Below are 21,456 nucleotides of genomic sequence, written 5' to 3'. Positions count from 1 at the left end.
GGAGGAGGGAGTAGGGGGAGGGCACGGGGAGGAGGGAGGGAGGAGGGAGTAGGAGGAGGGCACGGGGAGAGGGAGGAGGAGAGGGAGGAGGAGGGAGTAGGAGGAGGGCACGGGGAGGGGGCGGAGGGAGGGAGGAGGGAGTAGGAGGAGGGCACGGGGAGGGGGAGGAGGGAGGGAGGAGGGAGTAGGAGGAGGGCACGGGGAGGGGGCGGAGGGAGTAGGAGTTGGAGGGAGTAGGGGGAGGGCACGGGGAGGGGGCGGGCACGGGGAGGGAGGGAGGAGGAGGGCACGGGGAGGGGGAAGAGGGAGGGAGGAGGGAGTAGGAGGAGGGCACGGGGAGGGGGAAGAGGGAGTAGGAGGAGGGCACGGGGAGGGGGAGGAGGGAGGAGGGAGTAGGAGGAGGGCACGGGGAGAGGGAGGAGGAGAGGGAGGAGAGGGAGGAGGAGGGAGTAGGAGGAGGGCACGGGGAGGGGGAAGAGGGAGTAGGAGGAGGGCACGGGGAGGGGGAGGAGGGAGGGAGGAGGGAGTAGGAGGAGGGAACGGGGAGAGGGAGGAGGAGAGGGAGGAGGAGGGAGGAGGAGGGCACGGGGGAGGGAGGAGGGAGTAGGAGGAGGGCACGGGGAGGGGGAAGAGGGAGTAGAAGGAGGGCACGGAGAGAGGGAGGAGGAGAGGGAGGAGGGAGGGAGGAGGGCACGTGGAGGGAGAAGGGAGGGAGGAGGAGGGCACGAGGAGGGAGGGAGGAGGGCACGTGGAGGGAGGGAGTGAGGAGAGCATGTGGAGGAGGCGGCTACGGGGTTGGAGGAGGAGGGCACGCGGCGGCCGCGCCACCCACCCCACAGAGGGCGGCACACCCCCGCTGCTGTTGTCACGGTGTGGCAGCTGCAAGTTCCGGGGCAATGTGAACAACGTGAATTTACCTTTCTCTTCATCATCACGCGCCCTGGTCGTCTCCTCCTCGTCTCACCGCCACCACGCCTCCTCATCATCATTTAGATTATTTAGCTAATATAAATTTCCGCCACTTTGTTGAGCTATCATTTGTGGCCAGGACGCTTCTGAACAATGAGCTCATTCCTCAGTGCGCTTTGCCTGGTAAGAAAAAATATGAGAATAGGTTTTCCTCTTTTTTATGGCAACAAAACAGGTGTTAAGATGTTAAAACACCAAACTGAAACCTTTTACAAGGATTTAATTCTAGATTTGAAGCTTTCGTGACTGCAATGATTCATATTCTTAGGTTTTTTCGGTAAAGTCACGTAGGTAAAACATTAAAATTAATGAAAGTAAAATAAAACAAAATAAAAATAAAAATCACGACGTTTCGGAGGCAACACAAGTCTCCGTCATCAGGTGGGACCGTCACAGCCGAATTAGCTGCATCAAGTGAAGCAATGATTCAAGATGTAATCCCTTATAAGCAAGTTGAAGGGAGGTGGAGAGGGGGGGTTTGGAGAGCTTATCAGACTGTGGTAGCCAATGAATGGAAACGTATTGGGAGGGAGGAGGAGCGGTGATCAAAGACTGCACGTAGTGCTCAACACAATGAATGGACACGTGTCGGGAGGGAGGAGGAGCGGTGATCAAAGACTGCACGTAGTGTTCAACACAATGAATGGAGACGTGTCGGGACGGAGGGTGAGCGGTGATCAAAGACTGCACAAAGTGCTCAACACAATGAATGGAGACGTGTCGGGACGGAGGGTGAGCGGTGATCAAAGAACAATGAAGAGATTACTGTTAAACACTGGGGATGTTAACACTCGGTGAAGTAAATTAAAATAGTGCCTGTCAGATAAGATGGTCCAAAAAGTGTAATTAAGTCTTTTTTGCGTGGTTAATAACATCTTTCCAGTGATTACTAAGTTTGTACCCATCATCACGGTTGAAATTGTGTCTGTGTTTGTATATTTGTATGGCTTCGTGTACAAACCTTTGATGGTAGCCAGTAGGTTTGCAGAGAACCTTGGCTACCATCAAAGGTTTGTACACGAAGCCATACAAATATACAAACACAGACACAATTTCAACCGTGATGATGGGTACAAACTTAGTAATCACTGGAAAGATGTTATTAACCACGCAAAAAAGACTTAATTACACTTTTTGGACCATCTTATCTGACAGGCACTATTTTAATTTACTTCACCGAGTGTTAACATCCCCAGTGTTTAACAGTAATCTCTTCATTGTTCTTTGATCACCGCTCACCCTCCGTCCCGACACGTCTCCATTCATTGTGTTTAGCACTACGTGCAGTCTTTGATCACCGCTCACCCTCCGTCCCGACACGTTTCCATTCATTGTGTTGAGCACTACGTGATGTCTTTGATCACCGCTCACCCTCCGTCCCGACACGTCTCCATTCATTGTGTTGAACACTACGTGCAGTCTTTGATCACCGCTCCTCCTCCCTCCCGACACGTGTCCATTCATTGTGTTGAGCACTACGTGCAGTCTTTGATCACCGCTCCTCCTCCCTCCCAATACGTTTCCATTCATTGGCTACCACAGTCTGATAAGCTCTCCAAACCCCCCCTCTCCACCTCCCTTCAACTTGCTTATAAGGGATTACATCTTGAATCATTGCTTCACTTGATGCAGCTAATTCGGCTGTGACGGTCCCACCTGATGACGGAGACTTGTGTTGCCTCCGAAACGTCGTGATTTTTATTTTTATTTTGTTTTATTTTACTTTCATTAATTTTAATGTTTTACCTACGTGACTTTACCGAAAAAACCTTTTACAAGGAATCATGTCTGCATTAACCACAAGTATTGTGGTTAATGCAGACATAAATTTGATTGCTTCCAAAGATTGCTTTTTTTTCTGTGTGCCTATGTGTGTCTCTGTGTGAGTCTCTCTCTGCTTGTGTGTCTGTCTGTCTCCGTGTCTATGTTATGTCTCTTTCTCAAATTTAGTAATCTTTGGAAGAACGTAATCAACCAGGTGAGGTGCTGACTGTTGTATTGGCCGACTCTCTGTGTTGTATTTCATTATATTTCCAAGTTTACTAGGTTTGTTTTCTCATTAATTTGTACCTGATGATGATTGCTTGTGTTGCAATCGAAACGTCGTATTATATTATTTTATTTCTTTCTACGTGACTTTAACGAAAGAACCAAAGAGTAATTCCTGCAGTCACGAAAGCTTCGAATCTAAACACCTGTTTTGTTGCCAGAAAAAAGGGCAAAACCTATTCTCATATTTTGGTACTGGCAAAGGAGGTCCCATGATGAAGAAAACATAGGTTTAGTTTTATTTGTATAAATATTTAAGTGATTTTTTACCTTTCCTATATTTTTCATTCCTATCGTATTTTTGTATTGTTGTAACGTTCTGACCCGCCCTGACTGAACATTTGTGAAACATAGCTTCATAGCTCATCGGATTCCTCCAGTATAAATCAATATTACTGATAGGAACCACCTGGTTCCACCAGCCCACAAGGGATTATTGTGTCCGTCCGTCCATCCGTCGTGTATCCAAAAATGGGAGGGGTGGGGCTGGGTGGAGAGGGGAGGGTGGGGAGGGGCTGGGTGGGGCTGGGTGGGGGGTGGGGCTGGGTGTGGAGGGGCTGGTCACCCCGTGGTGCCCTTATAAAACTCAACGTTTAACCTACTCACGCCGGCTTGTGCCCACCCTCACAGTCGGGCATATTTGCGGAATACACCACGCCGCCGTTAACCCTGGCCATTGACCGAGCAACCCAACGTTCCTACCAGCTCCCTCCGCAGGAATGTGTTCTAATTCAAATCATCCCCTCCTCTGTTTAAGACCAGATTGAATATATAATTGAGACCAGAAGTTTCTGTGCACGTGCGACAGTGTAACAACATCAGCTGTTGTTGCACTGTGGGACTCTTGCCACTGCCGGCAGCCAATTGCCAGTATTTGCCACGGTTTCTTACGTGCGGATCATTCCATTCAACGTTAAAGCATCGTGGTCACGGTCCAGTTCGTGTATTATTAAAATATATAATCGTCGACGTTTCGGGCAATGGACCCTTCTTTATAGCACCATACATCGAGAGGCTAAACCCGAATCACTGCCAGCGCAGCATCCACCAAGTTATTGATTTCAATTCAGGCGCGAGATTCACTTAAATCCCATGGCGTCAGAGCGGACGGCTTGGAACAGCGCAAACGGCCGCGGTCCCTTAAAGTGTCTCCATGCCAACGGTGATCGATTGTGACGTCAGCACTCGAATGGTTTCTCTGCGATCGTGGGGCCGCCGCGTGGGTAACTCGGTCGAGGTAAAAACTAATAAACGATTTGAATGTTCACCAGGTAAGGACCCACTGAGTTATTTCGCTCTCATTTAGAAGCGACCTGGCCACAAGTGATTGCTCAACGAAGTGGCTCGTCAACGCGTGGAGATTTATAGCAGCCAAATTACTCTTTAAACGCGTGATGTCGATTCTAAATGTGGAGGGGAAAATCCGGCGAGCACGAGGAGCGACAGAACACGCCAACTCAAAATATATAGCAGGCGTCCGGGTCGGGATCGAACCCACGACCTGTATACCACGCGAGGTATTAACATCATGCCCCCTGTGGCTGCTCCCATGGCAAGGGTCTCGCCCACCTTCACCACCCCACCCCCCATATCCAGTGCCACGGTGCGATGCGAGTTTGAAGCTTCGTTAACAAGGACGAAACAAGCAAAACCAAAAAGACTTTCAAAGTTATGGCCGGCCAACTTTAACCGATATCGGACAGAGGGGACGTGACAGGATTGCCAAAGTGGCGCATACGATTTTAAAGGTGGGTTTTGTTTTGTCAGTCGAATGGATTGGGATTTTAATGTTTTCTTTAATATGTAAGAGACTTCGTGTGCTATATATGGCGGTTCCGGCTCCGTGCTGAGATCCAGGCCTTCAGTAGACGCGTCTCCTTCCACGCGGCTGACTTTACCGAAAAAACCTAAGAATATGAATCCTTGCAGTCAGAAAGCTTCAAATCTAGAATGGATAAAGCTGTTTAGGGCCACCCTCAGGACTCCCATCCGAAAAGGCCTTGTGCATCCATGAAACACACTCTTGATACTTGTAGGAACCACCTGGTTCTACCAGCCCACAGGGGATTGTCTGTCCGTCGTGCATCCAAAAATGGGAGGCGTGGGGCTGGGTGAGGGTGGGGCTGGGTGGGGAGTGGCTGGTCACCCCGTGGTGCTCTTATAAAACGTTTAACCTACTCACGCCGGCTTGTACCCACCCTCAGTCGGCCATATTGGCGGAATACACCACGCCGCCATTGAACCTGGCCATTGACCGAGCAACCCAACGTTCCTACCAGCTCCTTCCACAGGAATGTACTTGCATCACAAGTGTGAACACTGCTACAGTAATCAGTTTCAAAGACAATGCATATATCAGAGCATGCTTGGATGTTTCGCCACAAAAATGTGTGGCTTAATGCATGTCTTGGTGTTTGAACATCGTAATGCCTGTTTTATTTCCAGGAATGGTAAAGCCTATTGAGTCACTGAGGGGGGTTGCTTGATCATTCTTCGCCATGCTGGTCAGGTGTGGGTCGTGAAGACCCAGGGTCAACATCAGATATCACTCGCGACCGATGTCGCAAGTGATATCAACTGGTTGGGTTGACAGTGGAGTTCGGCAAACAGTCACCAACTCGGCCGCGCAATGGGGTCTTAGCTCGCTAAAAGAGAATCTGTACACCTGACGAAATGGGAAGGAATTGCACTAAAAGCTCAAGTACACAAATTTGCACAAACCAGGCAAATGGTGGAGACACGAATGAGTGTAGATGGGCATAGCAAATACGTGCACGTGTAATAATATTCCATGTGGGTTTGCTGTATTTTACAATTGCGGTTTATAACAGGAAAATGGCATTTCGATTAAAATATTAGCTATATGCATAGTACATGGACATTAGTTTGCCGACTAGGAATTGCTTTCACATGTGAACAAATCGTCAGAAAATCTTGATGATTTGATATTCTTGGAAACGTCCCTCTTATTTCCCTTGCAAAAAATAAAAATGACTGACATAGAGGCGACAACTTTTATTTTCACACCACTGCAGTCGTCACTGACGATTCAGTCAAATTGTGGGTTATGTACAGTTACCCCGTTCGACAGCAGTTAGGGGGATGTATTATTTTTTTAAAAAACGACTGAATCTGTGTATCTGCTATAGAGCTGCTTAAAGTTAAGGATTCAATTAAAGTCCAAAACAGTTTCCAGCAAATCGGTGTATAGTACAGTATGTGTGCAAGTATTGTGTATATACTCCATAATGCATGTAACTAATCCACCAAATAATATACAAATATCGCCCATTAATTCATCGAATTATTGTAATTTAAGGAACCTTTTAGCAAATTCCCTTTTCGTGGGAAAAATGTGGGGGATATCGAATGCAAAATTTTGCTGGATATATTTTTTATCTAAACGAGTCATGAAATTAAAAATCAATAAAGGTCAAAGTTTAACAGCACAGCCACATGCAGTAATTTGCCAAAGGGCCCATGTTTTGCATTTCTGTACTGATCAGATGTACTTTTTCACACATTAAAGGAAAGTAAAAATGTAACAAGTCTGTTCTCACTTAAACTATTTTCTTCCAATTAAAATAAATTGCAAGTACCTTTTCCATGATCAATGCTGAGGTGGTATGTACAAATCAACACCTATCCAATGTGTTGTTTTATTTTAAAAAAAGGGAGAGGATTAAGATGTTGGTTTTTTTTTTCTTCCAATTTCCACAATTTATAATTTACGGTCTTTAAATTTATCCAGGTTAACGTATAATACTGACTACACCTTCCCATTAGACAACGGCTCAAAACATCACTGTATATGCGGTACTGTATAATATTCACATTGTTAAAACGAGATATTTTATGTACCTGCTTATAATGCCATTTCCCCATGCATCTGTATAAACTATTGTAGCATACAAAAAGTGTATCAACACACCTAGGTTATGGATATTTTAAACTATGCATTATTCAAGACAACTGGGATGTACCCACCAGTTCTATCCCTGCATAGATTTCACTGTTAAACCAGCTCAATGCAGCACCATGTTATCTTGGTAGACACAGGAGTATGGTAATGTTTATTACACTGCCATAATTTAGTCAAAATGCTGGCATGCTTTAGATTTGTTTGCATTTTACTATTTGGAGTTAACTGATGTATGTTGCTACAATGCACGCAGTTGCAAAAAAATTAAGCCCAAGTAAGCCTCCACAGTGGAGATGTCTTTGTCTACAGAAAATAAAACCAAACTCTGGCTCTCTTAACAGGTGTTGTACACAACTCATCATGTCAGATAAGTTCTAAAATGTAAACACCCACATTTTCTAAAATGCATTAAACTAAAAATTGTACATACCTTTTGCTTTACACTCAGCATACTACGTATCAGGCTAATAAAAGTGCAAAACTCTAGTAATTTAATCACGTCTGATTAATTCATTAAACATTCCATCAGCCTGCTTGATTAAATGTTAGTGTCCGACTTATCACAAGAAACCCCTTGGATAGACCAGCAGCTACAGCATCTGTTAAACATTGGAAGTGCCCTCATGTGGATTTACTTCACAATAGACCTTTGATAAAATACAAAAGTGTGTTGTCTCCACTGTCCCTTTATTCAAGGATGGCAATTATACTCTGTAAGGCAAACTGGTCGCCTGGCCAGGCAGATGGGATCACCAGGAGGAAACCTGTGGTCTTCTTTTGGCGTTGCTTCAGTTGATGCCTGGTGTTCCACCACTAAAATTGAAGGACGATGGAACCACGTGGGATTGGAACTGGTACCCGCCTTGCTTTTCAATCTGCTTCGACTCTGCAGACAAAAGGAAATCAACGGGATATGTGGATTATTAAAATATAATTACACATGAAAAGGACGATTGGTAATCCAATGGTTCAAGAGTTAAGAAAATTACGTTAAGAGTATCATGGTCTAGACAACAACTTACGAGCTGCTAGTCTCCGCTGTTCCGCCAAAGAAAACACCTCCTGCACCTGCTTTCTCTGCTCCTCAGAGAGATGCGAGGTGAGGGCCCGGTACCAATCTGGCTCCCTTTGCTCCAGGACTGGCAAACACACACAGCACAAGTGGGCATGGCCAAAACCAATTACTATGCATTTGGTTGTGAAACAATGTGAATGCGTTCGGCTGTTTTTATTTGCGCTTAATCGCCACTGCTAATGAAAACCGTAATTATTTTATGAGTGACAATTTTCAGTTGTGGTTTAAGTATCTTACCTTGCAACACACCCCTAAACACCTGATATTCATCAATGCCAGTGTCTTCATCATCGATGGGTGTGGTATACTCTTCCAGAGCAGTCTCATCCTCTTCCCACTCATCATCGTCGTCGTCATCGTCGTCATCGTCGTCGGCGGCTTTGGCGAGCATGTCCAGGTACTCTTGACCCTCATCATTGATATCGTCTTCATCACTACCAAGTTCTGTGTGTAATGCAAGCAAAGAAAAGCAATTACACCAAGTATATTTACACGAAGCTTTCTTAATGCACTTTTCATTTTGGTAATTAAACATTCACCTCAATATTTTCTAAGATGTGTTAATAAGATGATATACTTTTCTGTTTTAAATGTTTATAATCAGTTTTCTGTCAACAGCAATTGTTTCCATATTCTCTGGGTTACAGGATGGCAACAGTTTTCCCCCTGGGGGTTCATTTTATAATCTGGTAGGTGTTTGTCCATAACCACATTTAGATAACTTCAATAAGACCAGACAATTGTGAGGGTGCATTTTACTTTCCAGAGCATAGTATTATCCAGAGGTATGGTTCCTCAGGTTTAGTCGTATAAAATTTCACCTCAGGACCTCCAGTGTTGTCCAGTCTCAGTGTTGTCATGCTGAAGCTACAACAATAGATGCATGCAATCTTTGTTCAACCTTCAGAAAGACATTACCATTCTCGCCATTTTCCTCATCGTCTTCATCATCGTCGTCGCTGTCTCCTTCCGCTTCGTCCTCGGCCCGCTTTGCATAGGAGCGCTTGATGCCCTGGAAGAGCAGGATCAGCGAGGGCACTATCTGTGCGGCCACGCTGCCCACGGCCTCGGGACGCTGCTGAAGCTCCATCAGCGCACACAGCCCCAGTATGCAGATCTTACGGTCATGGATCCTGCCACGCACATCATCATCAGCCTTAATCAATACACCGCAGAAATTAAGGACTTCCAAAACCGTCACAATATCTAATGGTCTTGCAATGAAGCAATCAAATCTAAGATCTGCACACAAGCGAATTTCATCATACTCCTCGGTGTACGCAATCCTTTAGTTACCACTGATGCTAGTCTTGACAACCAGCCATCATCCCTTCAAGCAGTGTTCTGCCCAATCCTCACATTAACAGTCGAGATATTTTTCACCAACATTCTCTACTCAAAGTGATCCTTGTCTGCAATTAATTTTATGCCTGCAACTCTGCACACTTCTTTGCATACTTATAAGTTTTTGTTCCATATTTTGTCAAATTTCATGTTTTTAAGCCACATCACAGCATGTAATATTCACCAAGTGCACAAAATTAGTTTTATGGAAAAGTCACCTAAAAAACATAGAAATGGCCAACAAAACCAATCCATCTTGGTTGGCATAATTTCGGTTGACACGAACACACATACGCAAAATATAAACGCAAACCGTGCTTACCCGAGAAAGCAGTCCGTGTCGTCGAGCCAGCGCGTTACAAAGTGAGACGTTATGGACTCCGCGCCGTTGGATGGGCGGATGTTCTCGAGGGCACCGACCAGCATGGGTGGGTTGTAGTAGAGGGCAGCAATAACGACCTGGAGGCACATGGTGCGCAACTCGCTGGACACCACCTCCCGCGTCAGCCTTTCCAGCACCACTTCCACGAACAGTGGCACCACCTGTGGGAGGACAGGTCCGTGTGGAAAAATACCACAAGAGTTACCTCGCATAGAAGACCGGACAAGCAAGTAGCAGCAGAAATTGAACTACAATAACACCTTTCAAACAATGCATGAAGAAATATTACATTGCTCATATTTTTCCAACATGCTGGTTTTTTTACACAGTTGATGTAAATTACAAAATAATTCACACCATAATGAGGCATTTAATATTCACTGCAGGATGAAGGCATGCCCACTCGATCGCAAATCCTCAGCCTTGTGATGCCACAATCCATTTTACTTCTGTACACAAACTTATCGAATCCATTTATGTTAAAGCCATTATGTCTCAAAACTGATTTTTTTCCAAAAATAGTCTCAAGTTGCCAAATTTAACACGTAGGCTTTAGCGACCAATATTATGGGTTACGACACATTTATAAATAACGCGATCTAAACCCAAAAACGTTGATTATGATTAAGTTGCCAAACAATATAAATTTGTATTTTCATGTAAACCAAATTCTGGTGTGTAGATAGTTCCGTACAATTAAATATGAATTTGTTAGTTTTGCAGCTGAATATATGCACGTAGATCCCTCGGAGCACGATAAATTGCCCTGCATCGTTGTTACCTGATCAATGCCTCGTCCTTTACATTGCAATATGACAACTTCCAGTAGCTTTGCTGCATGGCATTCAGTGTCCTCCCCAGCATCACTGCTCAACACCTAAGAAACATGGACAAATATCAGGGACTACAGAATTCAGAGCAGCCAGTGACTCTGGTTAAGCATTGTAATGAGGTGATGTGTCCGTTTACGCTTATTTTCCTACCTTTTTGCACATGTTGTAAATGATCTCCAGGTATCGCGAGTCTGAGAGCAGCGTGTCTGTGTCGACGGTGATGTAGTTGTGCAAAACTGGCATCAAGTCTGGGTGCAACAGGTTGCAAGGGTGAAAAAGACAAATGGATCCGATAAAAATAATGTCCCAATACATTCTGTTTAAACTTAAGTATTTTTTATAAAAACACACATTTATCATACCTAAAATGTAAATGTTAAATTGCAATTTACCTGTGAAGTAATCAAAACCATCCTGCTGGAAGACTTCAAAGAGGATGGGCAAGAGCTGCCACAGCTGTGGTGAGATTTGCTGGCAAGTGAGGCTGTAGGCCAATGACAGAATCTCTTCATAGAATTCTACACACAACAAAACACAAATCAATATATACCTTGTTCGATTTAAAGCTTTCGTGACTGCAGGGATTCATACTCTTAGTTCTTTCGGTAAAGTCATGTAGAAGGGAAAAAATAAAATAAATAAAACAATAAAATTATCACGACGTTTCGATTGCAACACAAGCAATCATCATCAGGTGTGAAAACCACAGCAAGAAAATGAACTAAAACACAAAACCATGAACCTATGTGGTATGAAATAAAATGCAGTGTGACCTACCAATAACATGCTGCTGAAGCACCACACCAATCACTTGTAGACAAATGCCTTCCAGCTGCTGTGTGATCTGTAATCATAAATTGTAATTTAGTTTACTACCTGATGTTGCAAAGATTCTCATTTTCACTTTCTAAACATTGTACAATTTAAATACAAAAGGTATGTTTTAATGATTAAATATATTTAATTGTCATTTCCAAACCCCCGCAATATTTCAACGCTGATTTTCATGACAGATTAATCAGCATGTATGCAGAGTACGGACACAGCAGACATGATACATGTGCTTTTACCCACCTCCTTGTGGTCCTCTACCACGCTGAGGATGGTGTCGATGGTATTGAGGATGCCCATAGCAGTTACCGCTTTGTCATCAGAGTTCTCATCGTCTCCACTGCTCTGGATAACCTTGTTGAATGTCATTGCCTGCAAGAGGAAAAAGCATGGAAATCTCAAAAATACATCATTATAACCCTTACTTTACATTGGTTATTTTTTTATTAAACTTGTGAATATTGAATAAAGTTGTGATAAAAGTAACAATGCAAATTCTGGGTAGAGGTTTTATTAGGACTCGTGTATTCAAAGCTTGCACAATGAATGAAGCTCCAGCCTCACCAGATGTTGTGTCATTTCTACAGCAATGGAGGCCATCTCCTCGCTGTACTCGCAGATCATCTTTTGCACCACGCTGGTAAGGTCATCATTCTCCGTCTCCCTCACAATGTGAAGCAGCTCTTGCATCACCGGCCGCACATGCGGCTTAATGTAGTCCTTGGCTGGTGTATGACAGTAGACATTTCAGCGTTATGCAAACCATTATAACAAGACAATTGTCTATTGTATGTGCATTAGGATTATAAAGACACATGTTATTGTTGAGAATTTGACTTTTGATAAAATACAAATAATGAAATATACCGTTGTGAAGCATATTACTAATTATGTTTTCTACTGTGAGCCACATTTGAGGTCAGATACTATCCAGCAAAAGCTGTGGTCTCTCATCAGAAGTCAATGACTCCTCAAGCCCTTAATATGTACATCACACCATATATGGCCCTCAGTCTTAAAAAATATGTACGCTCCATTATTAGTTTATTACATTGACCTGTCGATAAACATTGTTTTACTAATTATGGTTAGACACACGGTTGTGAATCACCACTCTACAAACAACCAAGCTACCAGCCAGCCAATACTGTTCAACTTTTACAAAAAAAATTCCAAATAAGCAACATGCACAATCCAAATTTTACCTTTGTCTTGGTTGGAAATGAGCACCTGTAGAGCAATGGCTGCCTCCACCTTGACGGGCATCTCCTTCTCTTCAATGAGGCAATGTCGTGTGAGCTCCAGTGCTGTTTGCAGGTTGGCATCACTCTTGAACTTCACCTCGCAGAAGTAGTGCAATACCCAGCAAGCCTGCATGCAGACAATCCAACATCACAAGAAACCAGGCATTCATTTGACTAAATATGCATATATACTTAAATTATGTCAATTGGATGATGAAAACAGGAAATACAGATGCACTGTACAACAATGGATTTTGCTGCATTGCTCTCTAGTGCCCAAAATGTAGCCCCACAGCCATATGAAACCTGTGTGTGCATGGTGGTCTATCCATCCAAGTACTAGCCAGGCCCAACTCTGTTTAGCTTCCAAGATCTGATGGGACTGGATTCAGTCTGCGGGATATGGTAACTGGCTCTAAAATTATACCGTTTCATAAATCACAATGTAAAATATATAAAAGTAAAAAACCAAATACACATCAAAGGAGCAGTTCAAGATTTTAAAGCTTGAGTGCAGTGTGAGTGAACATGTATGACTTGACTAACAGATGTAATGTGCATGTGCAAAATGGTGTCTTACCCTGGCCCTCAGATAGCCCAGCTCACTGCTGAACAGAGGAAATACGTGATTCTGCAGCATTGTCTCCATCTGGTGCTTGTAAACATTTTTCTATGAATGGACACAAGACCCACAAAGTTCAGTATAAATAAACATTTAACGTGGAATGCAGTTTACATGTTGACATTTAAAAGTGGGAATATTTATCGAGCTTACCTTCAGAAGGAGTTCAGCAAGCTGACCAATCATGTGTAGGGCACCATCTTTCTGACGTGGATCCACAGCAGCCTCCGTCAGCAGTTGGTAGCAGAAACCCATAGTCTTCTGCAGAACCTACGATCCAGACACCCACTTTATTCACACGATGCATTTTGCCCTTGAAATACGTTACTGTTATGTGAACTGAAATGCATCAACTATTGCACACACAAATGGAAATACTTGAGGAATGAAATTGTCACAAGAATGGCACCAAACACGAATCCAGATAAAGCAAAAGCAACACTCGAAGTTAACCAAGGTAGAGGGGCTGGCTGAAAATAGATGGACCGATTCAGTGGAGGAACAAGAACAGAGGAATTACATGGAAACATCAGCCACATATAGTATTATAACGGTCAAGTGGAAGACTTCCTCCTGCTGGAAGTGTGTAGAGGCAGCGGTCTCCGTAAAGGGGAAGTACAATATGCAAAGAAGAAGAACAGAACAGATCAGGTGTCATCAAGAGGCAGTTCCCCCCGCCCCCCCCCCCGTCTCTTTTACCTCTTTCCTCTTTTTGGCTGCAGTGTATAACAGAGTCTGTGCAGCCGTAGTTGGAGAGACAAAATCTTCAAAAACATCTATGTAAAAGACGATGAAAAAGGACGTCAATTTATACACGTGCATTTTTTTCTCAATAAAACAAGACTGCAGATATGTACAATTAATGCGCGTGCAAGGGATTAATACAGAGATGTATGGTTCTGTGCTACAGAAAGCACAAAACTTGGCCAATGTAAAATCATAGGTCTCTTTATCTATCGTGACCCTAACGTTTTCTTACCAAACTTCAAACGAATATACTCGTATGGGTCCTCTTGCCATAAAGCATCATCCTCATCCGTATAGCACATCAGCGGAAAGATCACATCTCGTACGATAGTCTAGAAAAATAGGTACAACAAAAAACACTCCCTTGAACATGCAAATACAATACAGTAACATATGTAATGCACGTTGTACATTAATCACCCTTCATGAACACACTGTAACCTACTGCAAATACAAAGCTAGCAGTTAAAATACTCGTAAATATTATAATTAAACAGGACTAAAAGGTTAGCTGTGACTAGGAAGCAAACTCAGGTTCCCGGGTTCATAGCGCAGCACGTGAACCATTGTACCACCACTTCACATCCAAATAAATAATTTATTTATAAATTAATCGGTTTCTATTTATTTTGAAAAGCTTACAAACTACTAACAGAACCTTTCTAATTTCTTCCTGAAAAAATTACCTGCATGTGTGGCTTCAAGCCACTCCAGGTGACAGCATGTGCCACACCTGTACTCAGGTAATTGAGTGACTGTTGCAACACACGTGGAGCCATGTAGAACTTCTGCCGATAAAGATCCACCTCTTTCAACAGCACCTACACAGGTATGGCATTGTGACAGGCAAAATTTTAAGCGCAAGTTTAATATACTCCAACCAAAAACATCTTGGAGACAGAACTATCAGAGAAAAATTACTTTCAATATTCGCTCAAGTACAACTGTTAAAAAAACACAATACGTTTTGGCTCGTATGTTATTTACCTTAATATTTTACTTTTGGGTATTAAAATCATTTAAGTTGCAATAATATTGAAAATACAAATTCAATATACTTAGTATGAATTCATCTTCAAAGCCACCTTACAAAAGTGTATTTTTACCTGCTGAATGCCGAGAGCATAGGTCTTCAAGAAGAACTCTGAAAACTCAGTGTACTCCTTTGTCACATTTCCAGGACTGCCATACCTGCAAAACCAAAAAACTGTTATTTTTATAAGATATAGCAGACTATTCAACAAAAGCTTAAACATGCATATTAGTTTCACAAATCCCACAAATGTCAACATTTCTACACCTCCCAAGGTAGAACACAAATGTAATATTGCAGAATATTCAATACACTGTACTTGGTAAGCATATATATTTTTTAAAGCTGCATGATTTGTATCCATTTTCCTGTTAAATGCCTATATCGTCATACGTCATTAAAGAAGACTACGGAAACCGTGTACCTCGTTCATTCATAATGGTCAAACACTGATAGGGCTGTGTACTTGCCTGTCAAACAGACGGGCTAGGATGTGCAGAGCCCACTTCTTCACTTTCCACCATATGAGCTCTGGTCTGTCCTCCTCATCCACCTGAAGAGTTTCCTAAAAGGTTAACATAGAAAGAGGGTTAAAAAAACCAAGTACAATCACGCAAAACGAATATAAAGCTCATGAGAATGCTATACATACTGCAAGCTTAATAAAACACTCAACAGAGTCGACAAAATTAGCACAGTAAATAGTTTTGGGTTTAAAGTTATTGCACAAACACTTACTATTTTTACTTACCGCAGGGACCTCTCTGTCTACCACAATGCGAAGAATCTGCATCCAGGGAGTGAGGGTCTGTTGATTTATGAGCTCCAGAGGTAGTGTGAACTGAAAGTGATCAACACAACAATAATATTAAACCACATGTACACAACATCATTCTGATATTAGTGGTTCTCTTCAAATTAAGAGCTGCATTTCAGGTCAGATACTATCCAGTGACGGTACTTCATGCAGCCAGAGACTGCTCAAGCCGTTTATGTGTTATACATCACTCCTGAAGCAGCTTTGTAATAAAGTCAAAAATAGCAATCATTTAAAACACAGATCTATAAAAAACGTATAACGACAATCTCTAACCCATGTTACTAAACGTTTCAAACATGCACATCTATACAATGCTAGTGCAACAATTCTATATACTATCTGGCTAAGGAAAATATACCTGCATGAGCGCATAAAAGATTTTAAGGATGAGCTTCTGCAGGAGTACAGAGTAAGGTGAATCGTCGTTGAGCAGCTGAACGAAGCGTTCCTGCAGCGTGGGAAGGAAGTGGCTCATGGGCTCCAGCAATGGCCCTCGTTCTTCCGGTTTCTTGTACCTTGTACCAAGCACGACAAGAAAATAACATTGTGATAAAAAATTAGGGACTATTCAAAAAATGCGATCAATATATTCCCCACAATGCATTTTGCATACCTTTGCTAGCACACGGGCAGATAAACACTAAAAAATCTCAAATATTCGTAGATAATATAGACATGTTTTCTGGCAAGACGATTGATGGCTGCTATTATTTAATTTCCCCATGGTTTCCATTCCCTGGCATTATTGACTTACTCGTAAGCTTTGACAAGCTGGTGCAGGCACAGCATGCTGCCCAGCCAGTAGGCGCTGTTATCAGATCGCAGGTAGAATCCAACCTTGTCCACGACAGCTGTCCACCTTCCCGGGTAATCGTGTTTGATGATTTGACTGATGCATGTGGTGAGCTGCACTCTGCAGAAGGACAAATGCACGCAAATAGTTTTTTTTCGCTCATATTGCATAGCAAACTCAGAACATACCATTTGAGATGGAGTGTGTCATCCTAGAAACACTGGATCACCTCAAGGATAGGGTACCCAGTAGGGCTGAACGATTAATCGATTTCAAATCGAAATTGCAATTTCGAAGACACAATGCATTATGGTTTAGCTCATACATAACTCACATTTTTATAAGTTACCATTGTAAGTATGCTGTATGTATTTTTAACTCCTTTTGCATCGTGCGTTGCCAACCATGCTAATCTGAAATGCGAATTAAGCAGCTATGATGGAAAAAAGTACTTAAACCATCAATTGAATACAAAAGATCGTTACCTGATGAGCTCCGGAGCCTGAATGACGGCCTCCACTATGCTGCCGCGAATCTGCTCACGGTCATTCTCGTGGATGTTAAATGGCATGATCTCACCAGGTGGTGGTTCACGGTCCGGCCAAAACTGACTCACCATGTTTTTCAGGTAAATCACACCTGCAAAGCATATTTTACGTCAGTCAATTTCTCCCCACACACACTAAAAACGTAATCTCAACAGATTAAACAGTGAAAGAAAAACCTAAACAGAGTCGTTTGTAATAACTTTACAATGTTAAACACTGCAGTTCGCAACACACAAAGATGGAATCTCATTGCAAATTATATTTAAAACTTTCACAATCGTTTCACATCTCATCTGCTGTAAACAATAGCTTGTCTACCGTGTACCTCACCTGCCTGACGGACAGGCATATCCAGATTCTCAGACATCACAATCTGCAGCAGTGTCGGCGCAAAGCTGATGATCTTGTGCACCTGCAAGCAAAGAACAACAAATGCAACAAATTTAGCAAAATACATCGCGAGTTGTTCAGTAACTAACGTAAGTTATTACTTTACTTTGACCAAAGACTTTTGTGCTAGTCTCAGAAAATAAAGCAGCTTACATTTTTTGCATCTCCACTTGTGGTACACAAAAATAAGTTATCTAACATGAGCCAGCCATGTGGAGTAATTAATGCTTGAATAACAGTATAATTTTCCACTTGTTGTGACAACTAAGCAATTATGCCCAAAATACCAGCACTACCATTAAGTTTTAAAAAAGCACAATGACGAAAAAGACTAAAAATCACCTCTCCTCAAAAACGACAAGTTGTACATTTCTATATCATTTATCGTATCCAATATTAGGTATTTATGTTGAACTTCTATCGCACCGTACGCAGCCAACCGTGCTAATCGGAAGCGCGGGACACATCACCTTGTAAATCCTTAACGTTAAAGGTTATGCACTATACAGCTAGAATCTAGACATAAACTGTATTTCAATGCCGGAGATTAGAAATCTACCAGTTGTGAGACCATAAATTCAAATCCTGGCCAGGCCAAGATAAAGTCGGCTGATTATCACGTCTCCAGCGGCAAGGAGAATTAGCTCCAACCGGAACGCATCCTTACAGAGGCCAACAGTTAACGTCTTAAATATTGACTTAAAGCTACGTGACTTTACCGAAAGACCCAAAGAGTGAGTTAACATGTTATTGACGGACCCACCCAACGGCTCGGCAAGCACTAACTATAGATGTGCGTATCGTCCTCAATCGAAAAAGCGTAACTTTTTAAGTCAGCATAAAATGTCAGCAACCAATATCCGCCCGCAAGTTCCCAGTTAAAATGTGCACGACTCATGGCTCCCGTTAGCGTCTAGATGATTGTTTTAACAAGATAATAAAATTGTTACGTATTACAATGTACGTGGCAAGATTATAGTATTCGAGCAGTTTGTTTCCCACAAGTACACGCTCATTGTACAATATGATCTACTGCTTAAAATAAACTGGAACTAAATTAGATGCGGGGCATCGCCCACATGGCCAAGGGAGGGACTCTCGCCCCAGAGTTCCTTTCGCCACCACGCGGGAAACGGCACCAGCTGGGTGGTTGGCACAATATAATATAAGTATTTTTTATTTAATTTAAGTTCATTATCTCTATGTACATTCGCCGTTGCTTTTCGGCCCTGCCGTTGGATACTTTCTTTAGACGTGGTCGTGTGTATAGAGGAAATGGAAGATAAGTTCAAAAATGTATTGTTTCCCTCTCGGGATTAAATCCAATTCAGTTCTAGTTGATCGATTTTAACTAGATATTATTCTGTACTGCAGTACAAAGCCCTTAATCTTCACTCGAGTCGTGTGTTGTCGTCACACACTTAAGATAGGCAGCTCACAATCCGTCCGAAACCAAATGAAACGCATCAAAACCACGTGCTTGAGAGCACCACTCTCAACATACCGTACTCGGGATCTTATTTTCTTTTCAACACCTCATCAAATTAAGATTCCGTACATCCTTAACAAAACCCACCCGAGTAAAATTCGCGTCGCACGCAGGGGCAAGACGGAGAACCATGTGGGCCCCACCACCACCACGTTCACATTCCACGTCAATGAATTAAATAACCCCTCCACCACCGTACAGCACAAAAGAAACGATCCTTGGAACAAACCACCGCCGAACGACGGACAACGCCGTGCCTAACAGTCGACGACCAAAATAAATGCCCCCCCCCCTTGTCACCGCTAAAAAGGACCGACAGATGTTATTTTATCACGAAGCGAATCTACGCGAAGGCGGTGGCGGCGACACCCGCGCAGCTTGGGCCCAAAGCCTCGGACTCGCCTGGTTGAGCTCCGTCTCGGCCGCCTGCCTCAGGCTGGGCTCCATGGTTCCCCGCAGCGCCTCGATTATCCGTCCGGGATCCATCGCTTCTCTCGCTCTGCGTGCACGTCCTAAATGAACAAGAAGACGTCTCGATGTTTCGCTGTTGTTATTAAGTTTAAATTATTTGTTAATTAGTTTAAATCTTCCCTCCTCGCTCGCTCGCTCCGACACGCGGGCCCTCCCGGCGCCAAAAGGAACCCTCGACTGCGCCGCTAGTGCGCATGCGCATGAGCTTTACGGCACACGCCCCCTAATTCCGCCCCCACCCTCACAGATGTAGTACGACCTGTCGTAAAATAAATGTAACAGACCGTCGTAAAAACCTTCAGATGAACACGTCACTTGGGGGCCTCCCCTAGGTCGACTAAGCCTCAAATGAGGTGCGGTTTTCTTGGTTCTTTCGGCAGTCACGTAGAAGGGAAATAATAAAATAATGAAAATAAAACATAATAAAATTCTCACGACGTTTCGGCCACAACGCAAGTAGTCGTCCTCTGGTGAAGAACAGGGCTGTCGGAAAGACAGCGTCCGACAGCACTGTTCTTCACCTGAGAACGGCTGCTTGCGTTGTGGCCGAAACGTCGTGAGAATTTTATTGTTTTATTTCCCTTCTACGTGACTTTACCGAAAGAACCAAGATGAATCCCTGCAGTCACGAAAGCTTTAAATTGAAATTTTAGGTGCGGTTGTGTAGTTAAACATCGTCACTGGGAAGACAAAGGCGGCCGGGCGTGGTTCTGCCCCCCCCCCCACCCCCCGACCACTTCGTGTGTGCCCGGTGCCAGCAGTTTTTTTTCCTGGATTTTTCTGTTTGCACAGTCACTTTAAGATGTTTTCTTGTTCATGTTTTTGTTTGTTGCGGTTGCACCCGATTCAAGAGCCGAATGGTTCACAGGGCTATACCAACTACTGTAAATGAAACTGAATCAACAGTAACGCACTTTCCCCGACAGTCTGTGTTGTCCAAGGGTGGCACAGTCGGGTTTTTTACAATCGGGTTTAATTGTCTTTTTATATTAAACCCGATCATCTGAGATTGGGAGAAATCCGGTTTAATTGGTTCTAATTGCAGAACCGTACTTCTCAACGATGGGCTTCGTCCATTCCAAGCGAAGGAACTCACTGGCGTCCACGATTGTGGAGAAGCTCGTGTTCATCAAGACCAACCTGCCCGCCGCGTTCTACGACTACCCCGTGCCCGACGCCCCCCTCCCCCCCCGAGTACGATAGCAGCATCGACGAGGAAGCAGCCTAAGCCTTGGATCAGAGTTTCGTATTCATTACACCAGGTTTTAATTCCTCGAAATCGGGTTTAATTGTATTAAAGAAAAAACCCGATGCCTGCCGCTGGAAAAATCGGGTTTTTTCCACCCAAGAAAGATACCCCCGTGTAGCCTGACAACACCATGGGTGGAAAAAACCCCGATTTTTCCAGCGGCAGGCATCGGGTTTTTTTTTTTCAATATAATTAAACCAGATTTCGGGGAATTAAAACCTGGTTTAATGAATACGAAACTCTGATCCAAGGCTTAGGCTGCTTCCTCGTCGATGCTGCTATCGTACTCGGGGCCATCGGGCACGGGGTAGTCGTAGAATGCGGCGGGCAGGTTGGTCTTGATAAACACGAGCTTCTCCACAATCGTGGGCGCCAGTGAGTTCCTTCGCTTGGAATGGACGAAGCCCATCGTTGAGAAGTTGGCGAAGTGCGGTTCTGAAATTAGAACCAATTAAACCGGATTTCTCCCAATCTCAGATGATCGGGTTTAATATAAAAAGACAATTAAACCTGATTGTAAAAAACCCGATTGTGCCACCCTTGGACTATCTTTGTCTTTGGGCCTCCCCACTGCCACGTAAGCGCCCACGTGCGTGAGCGCCCACGTGCGTGTCCACGTGGTCGCCTGCTCAGATTATGATATTA

The 21,456-nt window shown here is 43.5% G+C and overlaps 1 protein-coding gene across 2 annotated transcripts; it reads right to left on the bottom strand.

The window, feature by feature from the left end:
- Positions 1-6,018: 6,018 nt before the first annotated feature.
- On the bottom strand, positions 6,019-19,710 carry IPO7 (importin 7). Of its 2 annotated transcripts, XM_078596978.1 has the most exons (25): positions 19,494-19,710; positions 17,543-17,624; positions 17,150-17,303; positions 16,626-16,784; positions 16,230-16,386; positions 15,803-15,892; positions 15,522-15,616; positions 15,125-15,209; positions 14,705-14,839; positions 14,251-14,350; positions 13,971-14,047; positions 13,425-13,541; positions 13,230-13,319; positions 12,611-12,776; positions 11,970-12,130; positions 11,649-11,777; positions 11,352-11,418; positions 10,967-11,092; positions 10,725-10,822; positions 10,523-10,618; positions 9,682-9,902; positions 8,934-9,148; positions 8,253-8,459; positions 7,963-8,079; positions 6,019-7,826 (listed from the first exon to the last, which is right to left on the bottom strand). In XM_078596978.1, the coding sequence occupies exons 1-25, from the start codon at positions 19,575-19,577 to the stop codon at positions 7,729-7,731; spliced, it is 3,126 nt and encodes a 1,041-aa protein (XP_078453104.1). In that variant the 5' UTR covers positions 19,578-19,710; the 3' UTR covers positions 6,019-7,728. The 2 variants fall into 2 exon arrangements, with proteins under 2 accessions (XP_078453104.1, XP_078453105.1); XM_078596979.1 differs by lacking the exon at positions 19,494-19,710 and having other exon boundaries at positions 17,538-17,624.
- Positions 19,711-21,456: the final 1,746 nt, after the last annotated feature.

The sequence above is a fragment of the Lampetra planeri genome, chromosome 8, assembly GCF_965212315.1.
Source record: "Lampetra planeri chromosome 8, kcLamPlan1.2.h2, whole genome shotgun sequence".
In the NCBI taxonomy this organism is placed as follows: Eukaryota; Metazoa; Chordata; class Hyperoartia; order Petromyzontiformes; family Petromyzontidae; genus Lampetra; species Lampetra planeri.
This window is presented reverse-complemented; position numbering and strand designations above follow the sequence as displayed.